The sequence below is a fragment of the Muntiacus reevesi genome, chromosome 11 (assembly GCF_963930625.1).
Source record: "Muntiacus reevesi chromosome 11, mMunRee1.1, whole genome shotgun sequence".
NCBI classification, from domain to species: Eukaryota; Metazoa; Chordata; class Mammalia; order Artiodactyla; family Cervidae; genus Muntiacus; species Muntiacus reevesi.
In genome coordinates this window covers 10102941-10115929 of record NC_089259.1, presented here as the reverse complement: position 1 = coordinate 10115929, position 12989 = coordinate 10102941, and the positions used below count along the sequence as shown (strand labels likewise).

At 38.0% G+C, this 12989-nt stretch overlaps 1 protein-coding gene across 4 annotated transcripts in view; it reads left to right on the top strand.

Annotated features, from left to right (window-relative positions):
- ELF1 (E74 like ETS transcription factor 1) overlaps nucleotides 1–4848 on the top strand; it is a 117027-nt gene extending 112179 nt beyond the window's left edge. For all 4 annotated transcript variants that reach the window (XM_065902361.1, XM_065902363.1, XM_065902362.1 and 1 more), the window contains one exon: nucleotides 2833–4848. In XM_065902361.1, coding sequence (XP_065758433.1) covers nucleotides 2833–3427 — 595 coding nt within the window. In that variant the 3' untranslated portion in view covers nucleotides 3428–4848. The remainder of the gene's footprint in view (nucleotides 1–2832) is intronic.
- The last annotated feature ends 8141 nt before the right edge of the window (nucleotides 4849–12989 follow it).

Genomic DNA, 12989 nt, shown 5'->3' with positions numbered 1-12989 from the left:
CTGAGTAGATATTTAGCAAAAGCCAAATATTATATTGTATATCTTTCTTAGCTTCAGAAAGTTTGAAGAACTTTAAATAACCAATATTGTACCAGTTGGTTACAAGCAGCTTGGGCTTTTTAAAAGTAGTTAACTGTAATGTAACCTTTGTTGTGCAATATAATTATAACCAGACACAACTGACAGTTTAATAATTAACTAAGAAAAAATTTATTTTAATTCCTATGGTTGGGAAAAGGCTACATAATATTTAATCCTTTAATCTCTGGATTTTTTATTAGTGAAAATTTATTGTTTTATAATTTGTTCAAATAGCCAGTATATTTACATTGCAGGTATTTTAGGTCAGTATATATATTTTCTGGCAAATGGCAGTCAGATGCCCAGGAAAGGGCCATCTTTTTCTGACTTCAATAAAAGGCATTGAATGTCTCATGGTAGCCCTGATTAGCAACATGGAACTTTTCCAAATACATTATTGCTCACAAAGAATTGGACACGACTGAGCTACTGAACTGAACTGATACCATACCTGAGAGAGGGAAAGAGAAAGGGGTGTGTGGGTGTATAACTCCCTACTGTTTAAAAATCTAATAGTAAGTATCCCTCTTTACTTGAAGTTATTCAGTACTTAAGTGACAGTGTGTTGTAATGGTTAAGCACATAGGCTCTGTAGTTGACTGATCCCTTTTCTTATCTAACTGCTCACCTTATGTGAGCTGTTCAGCTTCTTTCTGCATTAATTTTTTTCATGTGGAAAATTGTGATAATAATTCTTATTGGGTGGCCAGGCTATACATATTTATAGATACATTCTGTATGCTTTCTATGTGCCAAATTCTATTTTATCTGTATGTATGTGTATATGAGCTCTTGGCATGGGAAGCTCTTGGATCTTTTTTATTTAAAAAATGGTATCATTCTGTAGGGTCAGCTACCATTTACAGGCTTAGATTCTACCCAGGATATCCTGATTTTAAGCAGGCAGGGAAAAAGGGAGGTACAGTGTATTTTGGAAAAGTGCCCTAGTTCCCAAAGTTATTCTATATCCTTCCAACTCATCACTCCCTGCCCAATAGTATTGGTATATCTGGCCTTTATTCCTAGCCATACCCTGCCAACCTAGTAAATCTTCATTACCTGACTCATATTCTCTTCTAGCAATGTCCTTCAAAAGGGCTGCTGACATCCTGCCGTGGACTGATTCTCACAGTGGTGACTGTGCTGACAAACGGAACTTGAGAAACAGTATCCTGCATGCGTGGGTGTGGGCTCTAGCTAGCCTGTGTCTTTCTGCTTCCTCTTAATGTCTCCTGAGTTGTACTGAGTCATCTTCCACCTTACCCATTTGGTTTCTGCTCTAGAATTTCATTTTTCACATGAGACAGGCCACATAACTGTAACTTGCTAAAATTTACCTGTGACAGTCTCCTGGCAATAATTAACATTTCGTTTATGGGGACTAATCCGGCTCTTAGCCATTTGAAGTAGCAATCCTCTCTCTTTTGTAAAATAGCTTTATAGAATTCAGAGGAAACACAGTTGAGATCCAGATGCTGAGTCTGTTCAACATTTGTTTTGTATTGACAATAGCCATGAGTATAAATTTCATAGCTGTGAACTTTAAAAATTAGATTGACTTAAAAAAAATTAGATTGACTTATAATACCATTTATGTACCTCTTTTCTTCAATAAATAGAATTAACAATTTATACAAACTGGATTTTATGTTAAAATTGTATCTTTATGATTAAAATTTGTGCAAATTACTTGAGCTGAGAAAACACATCTCTAAAACAACCTTTGTTTATTTTTGCCAAGATTTGACCTTACCTTTTGTTCTCTCTGCCATCCTAAAGAACCCTCATGAGTTAATTATATTCATGACTTGTTTTATGTAATATGAGCTGTGAATTATTAAAATTCTTCTAATAATTCTATCACATGTATGTTTAAGGTTGAAGTATTGTTTAATTTTAGTTAATTGAGTGCTTTCTCTATATAATAGAAAAGTGAAGTCGCTCAGTCGTGTCTGACTCTTTGCGACCCCATGGACTGTAGCCTGCCACGCTCCTTCGTCCATGGAATTTTCCAGGCAAGAATACTGCAGTGGGTTGCCATTTCCTTCTCCAGGGGATCTTCCCGACCCAGGGATCGAACCCGGATCTCCCACACTGCAGGCAGACTCTTTACCATCTGAGCCGAAACAGGTCGAAAACAATTATAATCATGTGAAGTTTCGTAATTTGGTTGGACTTATAGATGACATTATCCCTCAAATATTAAAATGATAGTGAATCCAATGTTTATTTAAAAATTCCTAATTTTTGAAAATTACCTGGCAGTCCAGTGGTTAGGGCTCTGCATTTTGCCAAAGGCCGGAACTGATCCCTGGTCAGGTTACTAAGATCCCACAAGCTGCATGGTTCAGCACAAAAAATATATATATAGATAGATAGATATGTGTGTATATATACATATCTATATATTCCTAATTTTCTGTCAGGCAGCTTATGTGTAACTTGGGAAACATTTTGATATCCTACTTCAACAAAAAACTGATTCCCCATTTGTGTTAATATAGTGCTTTATACAGACTTTTTTTTTCACAGATGGCATTATAGTTAATGGACTGAGAATTTTTTGTTGGCCACTTCTGTATGTGCAGTGTTTAATGCTGGGTCTGGCACAATGTTTTCGTTGCGTTGGAAGTAACGGGAAGGAGCATTTGAAATAAATAACTCATGTTTTGTTCAAGTGACTTGTCAAGTGTTGTTTTCAACAATGTAGAATATGCTTATTTCCTCACTTTTATTTCGTAATCTCAATAGGACCATACAGACTCCAGCCCAAGTTCCAGTGGTGGTATCTCCTGGGAATCAGCATTTGCACACGGTAACACTCCAGACAGTGCCGATCACAACAGTGATAGCCAGCGCAGATCCGTCGTCAGCTGCTGGATCTCAGAAATTCATCTTACAAGCCATCCCATCCTCACAGCCCATGACAGTGCTCAAAGAAAACGTGGTGCTGCAGCCGCAGAAGCCGGGCTCCCCGCCCTCCATCGTCTTGAGCCCCGCCCACGTGCAGCAGGTCCTCAGCAGCAGCGTCCCGGCCGTCTGCAACGGAGCCGTCAGCGCGGCTTCGTCTCCGCCCTTCAGCGCCGCCGCGCCCATGGCCACCTTTTCTCAGCACAGTTCACAGCTGGTTGCTCACCCACCTGGCACTGTAATCACTTCAGTTATCAAAGCTCAAGAAGCGAAGACTCACATACAGGAAGAAGTGAAAAAGGAGGCTGGAGAGGCTGTGAAAGAAGGCGCGGAGCACCCCGAGCCGCAGCCACAGCCTTACGTGATGGTGGTCTCCAATGGGTTTCCTTCGCAGGTAGCTATAAAAAACGAACTGCTGGAACCCAGCTCCTTCTGAGGAATATGCCAAAGGAATTACAGATGGTTGTTGTTTAACTGAACATTTTTGATTGTCTGCAAACTATTGATTCTAAGATAAATCCTCCACACCGTTCCTCATTTTGTAGTTACTTGTTAAAAGTTAGTTAATTTTGACTTTGTTAGATAAGGGGGGAAAACCCAAATGCTTCTATTTGTTCTCCAAAAGTTTCAGAATTCAGTTGTGAAGGAACAGGCATTTTATACTATGAAGACATTCTTTTGAGATTTTTTTCAGTGGTTATATCATAAACATTTTACAAGCACCATTTTAAATTTTATATTGCATTAGCTTTTCTGATTCTTTTGTAAACACAATACTTAAATGTAAGACATCAGGAAATTTATATAGGAGCTGTTTTCATTCCACTGTATCAAAGGTTAAGTCTTGATTCTTTGAAATCCAAGACACCTATTTTATGCTTTCTTAAAATTATGATTTCACTTAGATTGACTTTAGTTTGTTGCACTGTTTGTTGAGCTATGCCTATGTAAAATATAACTTTAAAAATTGAAATGTGCCCATGATAGGGCTAAACCTGTTTGAGAAGCAGGATAATAGAAAAGCATCAGCCTAAGAGTGGTTCTCCTGCTGACTAGCTCTGTAACCTTGGGCAAGCCACTTGACCTTCTGGGCCTCCTAAGAGGAATGGTGTATTGGATTAGACTCCAACTCCTATCTAATTCCTATCTAGTTCTCCAATTTCCCATCTAGTTCTAAATTTTATGATTCTAACTCCTATCTTTTATCAATTTATCAAATTTATCAATTTATCAAAGTTAGTATCAATTAAAACATTATCAGCTTATCTCCTAATGTAAATATAACTAAAATATTACAGAAAATTAATGGCCCTACAAAATTCATTTTTCTATTGTCTGTAAGACCTGCTATGAACCTGAATTCTTCCTAAATAGTTTGTTCATTAACTCTTTAAGGCCCCTGTGCACTGTGATCCACTAGTAAACTTAATGTTGCTGAGTGCTAAATGATATACTGCTATTCTGAAAGAGTCAGGGCTCTTTAAGGGCCCAGAAAGCAACCAAGCCTTGGCTAATCTGACTGAGTAGTCAGTTGCTATAAAACTGTAGTTGCTTTATATTTTGGATCTTTTTTTTATTGGGAGTGGGGGAGGGGGAATTACATACAAAGATAATATACATTATATATCCATGTTTCTAGATTACTTTTTAGATTACTTTTTCATCTGTAAATAATGTACATTTAACTTCATAAGGAAAATTGTTTCTTGCAATTTTTTAGTATAGCAAAAAGTAATTTTTGTAGATGAAAAAATCATGTTTAGAGGTATAATGTTATATGTTTTCATATTACAGAGTGAATTTGTATTTAAACAAAAATTTAAATTTTGGAATCCTCTAAGCGTTTTTGTATCTTTAATTGGTTTATTATTAAATAAATCATGTAAAAATTCTGTGTTTTTTGTTTTCAAGCAAGTGTTTCTTAATAGAAAAATGTTACTAGTATTACAATGCTACTAAATGTTTATATAATAGCTTCCATTAGTCAGATAAGACTTGCAGAATGTTATCTTCTCCGTTTTCCTTTCTACAATGCCAAATGGTCGTTTCCAGACATGACACCATGGATTACCAGGCTCCAAAAATTAGAAAATAAAATATTCCCAGCAATAATATTAAACACACTTTAAAAAACAAGTTTTCTAATTAGAAATGAGATCAGTTAATTGTTAAACTCAGAAAACATAGAAACAGAAAAACGTTAAGAAAATGAAAATCTTAATCCAATACCTCTATACCTAGTAGTAACTTCCACTTATTCATTTCTTCATGTCACTTAATATTTTTCTGAAATATGGTTTTGAAAGGAGCATTCTTACCTCTGAAGATGGAAGCAGAGAAAAATGTGAAGGAGCAGGCCTCACTAGTTTTCTTGTTTACTACCCTTAGTTTATACCCTTCTGTTCCATTGTTTTTCTGCAGCTTTCCATTCTTCATCAAACCTCGTATATATATGTGTGTACTGGGGAGATGGGTGATCAAAGTGTATATATATATGTGTGTGTGTATGCTTTCTTCTGTTCTTTTCCATTGTGTTATGTCACAGAATATTGAAAATACTTCCCTATGCTGTACGTTGCGAGTTGGTTGTTTATCCATCCTCTAGTGGGTAGCTTGCCTCTGCTAATCCCAGACTGCCACTCCTCTCCTCCCCTACTCCCCTCCCCTTGGTAACCACTAATCTGTCTTCTATCTGTGTGAGTCTGTTTTTGTTCTGTAGATGGTGTTGATTTCTACCATATTTTAGATTTGACATATAAGCGATATGATAATGTAACTTGTCTTTCTCTTTTTGACTGACTTTGGTTACTATGGCAGTCTTTCAGTCCATCCATGTTGTTGCAAACGGCATTATTTCATTCTTTTTGATGGCTAATATTCCATTGTATATATGTACCACATCTTCTTTATCCCTTCATATGTTGATGGATATTTAGTCCATTCATTCTTAACCCTCTGTAGTAGTTCATTTGCCCTATTACCCTGAAATTACTGTTGCAAAGGTCACTAAATAGCCATCAGTTTCCATATTGCCAAATTCTCTTTTTTGACCTTTCCAGTATTTGATAACCTTTTAAAATTCATTGTTTCTTCAAGTCTCTATTGCCTTTACTTTTGTGCCCGACTCTTTCCTGTCCTCTTCTTACCTTTATAATCATTTCTTAGTGCTGCTCTTGGGCTGCTCCAGAAACTCTCTCAAAGGCCGGAGTTCTCCCCAGTTTTATCTAAAGATCACTGTTCTCCTTCTCTGTGTCTTCACCTTGTCCCCCTTCAATGCATTCTTCTCCAGTGCAACAGGTGAACATATTAATAGATAGAAATAGATATATATTTAATTATACTTAGCCATTCAGTGGTTCCTTATAGTCCTCAGGTGAAGTTGAGGGCCTGCATGGTCTCACCTTTTTTTTTTAACCCCCTTGGTCTCAGCTCTTCTGGATCCCACTAGCAGAATCTTCAAATTTTACTCTCCAAATCATACCGTCAGGTAAGTTGGGATGCTTTCAATTGCAAGGAGCAAAAAACCCTATTCAAAATTATTAAACAATACAAAACTAGTTAGGAGGTTTCCAAGTTGGCTAATTCAGGAGCACAGTAGTGATCCTGAGCAACAAGCTTTCCTTCCCTCTTTCTGCTTTACCATCCTCAGTATTTTGTTTTTGCTTTCAGAATGGCTCCTGCCATGGATGCAAGATATCTACAGTAGTTCAGTAAGGAAACCTTCCCAGAGCACCCTGAGCAGCCATTTTTTCAGAACTAGATTGCTCATATACTGCTTCCTAAGGCTGACCATGCTGGCCAAGGATGCAGGATTACCATGGATGATTTAGTCAATGTGTTGGGGAGATAGGCGGTCAAGCAAAAGTGGGCTCCACAGCAAGGAATAAAGGAGGAATGATAGAGCCCATACATGTACTTCCAAAAATGCTCACACCTACAGGAAACATGATTTCTCATGTTTCCTGCAGCTGTTGAGATCAGCCAAAGTCTCATCCTGTTACTTGACCCAGTTTCATGACTGGGATCTTTTGAGGTGATGCAGTCCTCTTTTTCAGATCAGCTGTGGCTCCCTGGTTTCTTGTCCTCCACAGCCACACCTAGTATGAGCACTGGGGTGAAATCTCTTTCCAAGCCTTCTCAGCTTTAGAACACATTTCTTGATGGTGTAAGCTTGATGTCCTATCTCAGGGTCACACTTTCCCCTTGTGTGTTGTGTCTTCCGTGTCCCCCATCCTGCCTCTTTCATCCACCTGGTTATACATCCCAGAATCTGTTCTGTAGCATCACACTTCTGAACACCAAACGGTCAGTTTAGGTTCCTGGTCTTTAGCAACAGAGATGAATTCTGGTTTTCAGTATAAAAGAAACTTTATTAGGAGAATATTGTGCAGTTCACAATAGAAAGACTGGAGAAACAGGGTCAAACTGAGCCACACAGCTAAGAACCAATCATAAAGCTGTACTGCACAACTGGGCTGCCTGCAGCCACTGTTGGCAAAGCACCCGAACACTGAGCTCTGTACCACTGTCTCTACTGCTTCAGAAGTCTGATCTTGAAACAAGCGCTGCTTCATCTGGAGAGAATGAGCAAGTCCTTTCTTGACTCCTTGTGTTAACTACTAATTTATGTGATTGGCTACCCCAAAGAATGACTGATACCCTCTATCATGGCAAACCCAGATTTCTGTGGGATACACAGCTTGGTGATTGGATGGGTGAGGGGGACTTAATTTAGGGAGAACAGAAAATCACAACACGAAATCAGGGTCTGAAGGGGCCGTACCTCCCAACTCTGAGTGCTCCCTTTCCTTTCTGGGCGTCTGCACCTGCGTCACCCCGCTTGGTACAGTTGCTCTCATTCTATTCTGCTAACACCCATCTGTTCTTCAGGCCTCAGCTTAGATATTACTTCGTCTGAGCACTTTCTCTGAGTTCTTCAAAATTTCCCGTTACTGTCATAGAGCCCTTTATTTTTTATTGTTAAGATACAATTTTAGCCACACAGTGCAGTTTGAGGGATCTTATTTCCCCAATCAGGGATTGAATCCAGGCCCCCAGCAGGGAAGCATGGAGTCCTAACCACTGGACCACCAGAGAATTCCCAGAGAGCCCTTTAATTTCTCTCATTTGGGCAGATGATACTATAATAGTTGACTGGTGATATGTATGATTCCAACACTACATTATAAAAAGTCAAGACCGTAGTCATTTTAGTACCCACCTGGTCTCTAGCATAGTATCTCCACATAGTAGGTACTCAGTATTTATTAAATACCTGACTAAGCTACATGTTCTTACCTATTTTCATGTTCATGTTCTCAAGCTGCTAACCACCATCTATGTGCCTATGACTGTCTGTTCTTACCTGTAGCTCCAAACTTGTTTTATAGTTTTTGAGCTATAATTGACATACAATAAATGGCACATATTTAAATAGAGAGTATAAACTCGTGAAATCATTACTAATTGAGTAGTGAAACTAATGTTCAGTGAACACTACCCTAAAATTTTCTTGTGCCCGTTTGTAACCAATCCCTTCCTGCTGATCTGCTGTCTCTGTAGATTAGTTTGCATTTTCTAGGATTTTATGTAAATAGAATCATATAGTATGAGTTATTTTTTTGGTCTGGCTTGTTTCACTTAGCATAATTATTTTCAGGTTCATGCCTGTTGTAGTCTATATTAGCATATTATTTCTTTTATTGCTGAGTATTTTATTCTATATTACATGGATATACTTCAGTGTATCCATTCATCTGTAAATGGACATTTGGGTTGTTTCTGGTTTTCAGCTATTATCATTAAAGCTGTTATGAATATTCCTGTACAAATCTTTTTATTGGATAGGTATTTTCATATCTTTCAGACAAGTACCTAGGAGTGGCCTGTCTAAATCATATGATGGTTGTATCATCTTACATTCCTACCAGCAGTATATGAGGCTTTCAGTTGCTCTACATTTTCTTCTACATGGTCTTTTATATTTTTGCCTTTTTAATGGGTGTGTAGTTATATCTCATTGTGGTTTTGATTTATATTTCTCTAGTGACTAATAATTTTGAGCAATTTTCATCAACTTATTTGGTATCTATGTATCTTCTTTGATGACTTGGTTGCTCAGTTTTCTTGCCCATTTAAAAATTCTGTTGTTTTCTTATCACTGAGTTTTGAAAACTCTATTCTGAATACAAGCTCTTCATCAGATATATGACTTGCAAGTATCTTCAAAGTGCAGAAACTTTTAAATTTTGGTAAAGTCTCATATCAACTTCTTTTATGGATCATGCTTTTGGTGTTGTATTTAAGAAATCGTTGTTTAACCCAAGGACACAGGAATGTTTTAACATGTTTTACAGTTTTAACATTTAGGTTCATAATCCATTTTAAGTTAGTTTTTGTAGATAATGCAAGGTATGAATTGAAGTTCACTTTTTTCCTTTTTCTATCAAATTTGTTGAAAAGATCATCCTTTTCAATTGAAAAGTCCGAGAAGACTAACTTATTTGACTATCTTTTCTGCCCTGAATTATCTTTGGACCTTTGTTGCAAATCAGTTGTATATATTCATATGAGTCTACTTAGGGACTCTCTTTTCTTTGCTATTGATTTGTCTGTACCAATACGCAAAGTGGATGTGTTGAAATCAGCTAGTGTTAGTTCTCCAACCCTGTTCTTTGGCCATTCTGAGTCTTTTACATCTCCATTTGAATTTCAGAATCAGTTTGTCAACTTATAAAATGGAAAAAGTCTTTGAGATTTTGACTGCGATCAGGTTAAATCAATAGATCAATTTGGGAAGACCTGACATTTTAATACTGAGTCTCACATTCATATTTCTCCATTTGTTTAAGTGTTCTTTGATATCTCAGCAACATTTTGTAATTCTCAATGTATATGTTTTGCACATCTTTTGTCAAGTTTAATTTTCAGTATTTAAGTTAATGCTATTGCAAATATCATTTTTAAAATTTCAAATTGATTGTTCATTGCTGATTTTGTTTTTGTCTTTTCTATTTTATTGAAGCATAAAGTGCACATATCTTAAATGTGTTCAGTTCAGTTGCTCAGTCGTGTCCGACTCTTTGCAACCCCATGAACTGCAGCATGCCAGGCCTCCTTGTCCATCACCAACTCCCAGAGTTTATCCAAACTCACGTCCACTGAGTCAGTCATGCCAGCCAACCATCTCATCCTCTGTCGTCCCTGCCCCTCTGTTCTCCTCCTGCCCTCAATCTTTCCCAACATCAGGGTCTTTTCCAATGAGTCTGCTCTTTGCATCAGGTGGCCAAAATATTGCAGTCTCAGCTTCAGCATCAGTCCTTCCAATGAACACCCAGGACTGATCTCCTTTAGGATGGACTGGTTGGATCTCCTTGCAGTCCAAGGGACTCTCAAGAGTCTTCTCCAATACCAGAGTTCAAAAGCATCAATTCTTCTGTGCTCAGCTTTCTCAATAGTCCAACTCTCACATCCATACATGACTACTGGAAAAACCATAGCCTTGACTAGACAGACCTTTGCTGACAAAGTAATGTCTCTGCTTTTTAATATGCTGTCTAGGTTGGTCATAACTTTCCTTCCAAGGAGTAAGCATCTATTAATTTCATGGCTGCAGTCACCATCTGCTGTGATTTTGGAGCCCCCCAAAATAAAGTCAGCCACTGTTTCCACTGTTCCCCCATCTATTTGCCATGAAGTGATGTGACCGGATGCCATGATCTTAGTTTTCTGAATGTTGAGCTTTAAGCCAACTTTTTTTTTTTCATTTATTTTTATTAGTTGGAGGCTAATTACTTCACAACATTGCAGTGGGTTTTGTCATATATTGACATGAATCAGCCATGGAGCTACATGTATTCCCCATCCTGATCCCCCCTCCCACCTCCCTCTCCACCCGCTTCCTCTGGGTCTTCCCAGTGCACCAGGCCCGAGCACTTGTCTCATGCATTCCACCTGGGCTGGTGATCTGTTTCACTATAGATAATATTCATGCTGTTCTCTTGAAACATCCCACCCTCGCCTTCTCCCACAGAGTCCAAAAGTCTGTTCTGTACATCTGTGTCTCTTTTTCTGTTTTGCACATAGGGTTATCATTATCATCTTTCTAAATTCCATATATATGTGTTAGTATGCTGTAATGTTCTTTCTCTTTCTGGCTTACTTCACTCTGTATAATAGGCTCCAGTTTCATCTATCTCATTAGAACGGATTCAAATAAATTCTTTTTAACGGCTGAGTAATATTCCATGGTGTATATGTACCACAGCTTCCTTATCCATTCATCTGCTGATGGGCATCTAGGTTGCTTCCATGTCCTGGCTATTATAAACAGTGCTACGATGAACATTGGGGTGCACGTGTCTCTTTCAGATCTGGCTTCCTTGGTGTGTATGCCTAGAAGTGGGATTGCTGGGTCATATGGCAGTTCTATTTCCAGTTTTTTAAGGGATCTCCACACTGTTCTCCATAGTAGCTGTACTAGTTTGCATTCCCACCAACAATGTAAGAGGGTTCCCTTTTCTCCACACCCTCTCCAGCATTTATTGCTTGTAGACTTTTGGATAGCAGCCATCCTGACTGGCGTGCAATGGTACCTCATTGTGGTTTTGATTTGCATTTCTCTGATAATGAGTGATGTTGAGCATGTTTTCATGTGTTTGTTAGCCATCTGTATGTCTTCTTTGGAGAAATATCTGTTTAGTTCTTTGGCCCATTTTTTGATTGGGTCATTTATTTTTCTGGAATTGAGCTTCAGGAGTTGCTTGTATATTTTTGAGATTAATCCTTTGTCTGTTGCTTCATTTGCTATTATTTTCTCCCAATCTGAGGGCTGTCTTTTCACCTTACTTATAGTTTCCTTTGTTGTGCAAAAGCTTTTAAGTTTCATTAGGTCCCATTTGTTTATTTTTGCTTTTATTTCCAATATTCTGGGAGGTGGGTCATAGACGATCCTGCTGTGATTCATGTCGGAGAGTGTTTTGCCTATGTTCTCCTCTAGGAGTTTTATAGTTTCTGGTCTTACATTTAGATCTTTAATCCATTTTGAGTTTATTTTTGTGTATGGTGTTAGAAAGTGTTCTAGTTTCATTTCTTTTACAAGTGGTTGACCAGTTTTCCCAGCACCACTTGTTAAAGAGGTTGTCTTTTTTCCATTGTATATCCTTGCCTCCTTTGTCGAAGATAAGGTGTCCATAGGTTCGTGGATTTATCTCTGGGCTTTCTATTCTGTTCCATTGATCTATATGTCTGTCTTTATGCCAGTACCATACTGTCTTGATGACTGTGGCTTTGTAGTATAGTCTGAAGTCAGGCAGGTTGATTCCTCCAGTTCCATTCTTCTTTCTCAAGATTACTTTGTAAGCCAACTTTTTCACTCTCCTCTTTCACTTTCATCAAGAGACTCTTTAGTTCTTCTTCACTTTCTGCCATAAATGTGTAACTCGAAAAATTTGACACCTGAATGAAAGTCACTCAGTTGTGTCTGACTCTTTGCAACTGTGGCCCACCAGGGTCCTCTATCCATAAAATTCTCCAGGCAAGAATACTGGAGTGGATAGCCATTCCCTTCTGCAGGGGATCTTCCTGACCCAGGGATTGAACCCGGGTCTCCTGCATCATTAATGTAATTGTCACCTTAGTCAAGATATATAACATTTCCCACATCAAGAAGAAGTCATTCTCATGACCCTTCCCAGTCAGGAGATCATTCTCTGACATCCCTCACAATGTTTCTTCTCTTCATAAAAATGGGACTCAACCAGGATGTACTCTGTCTGGCTTCTTTAACTCAATATTATGTGTGTGAGGTTCATCCATATTGTTGCGTGTATTGATAATTTATTCTTAGTCTTTGCTCTGTAGTATTTTTCTTTTGTGAAAGAACATTTAGATTATTTCCAGCTTTTGTTGGTAATGCTACAATCAATATTTTTGTACATGAATGTAAGTATTATTTTCTTTTGGGCATATGACTACTGGTAGAATTCTTGGGCAAGATG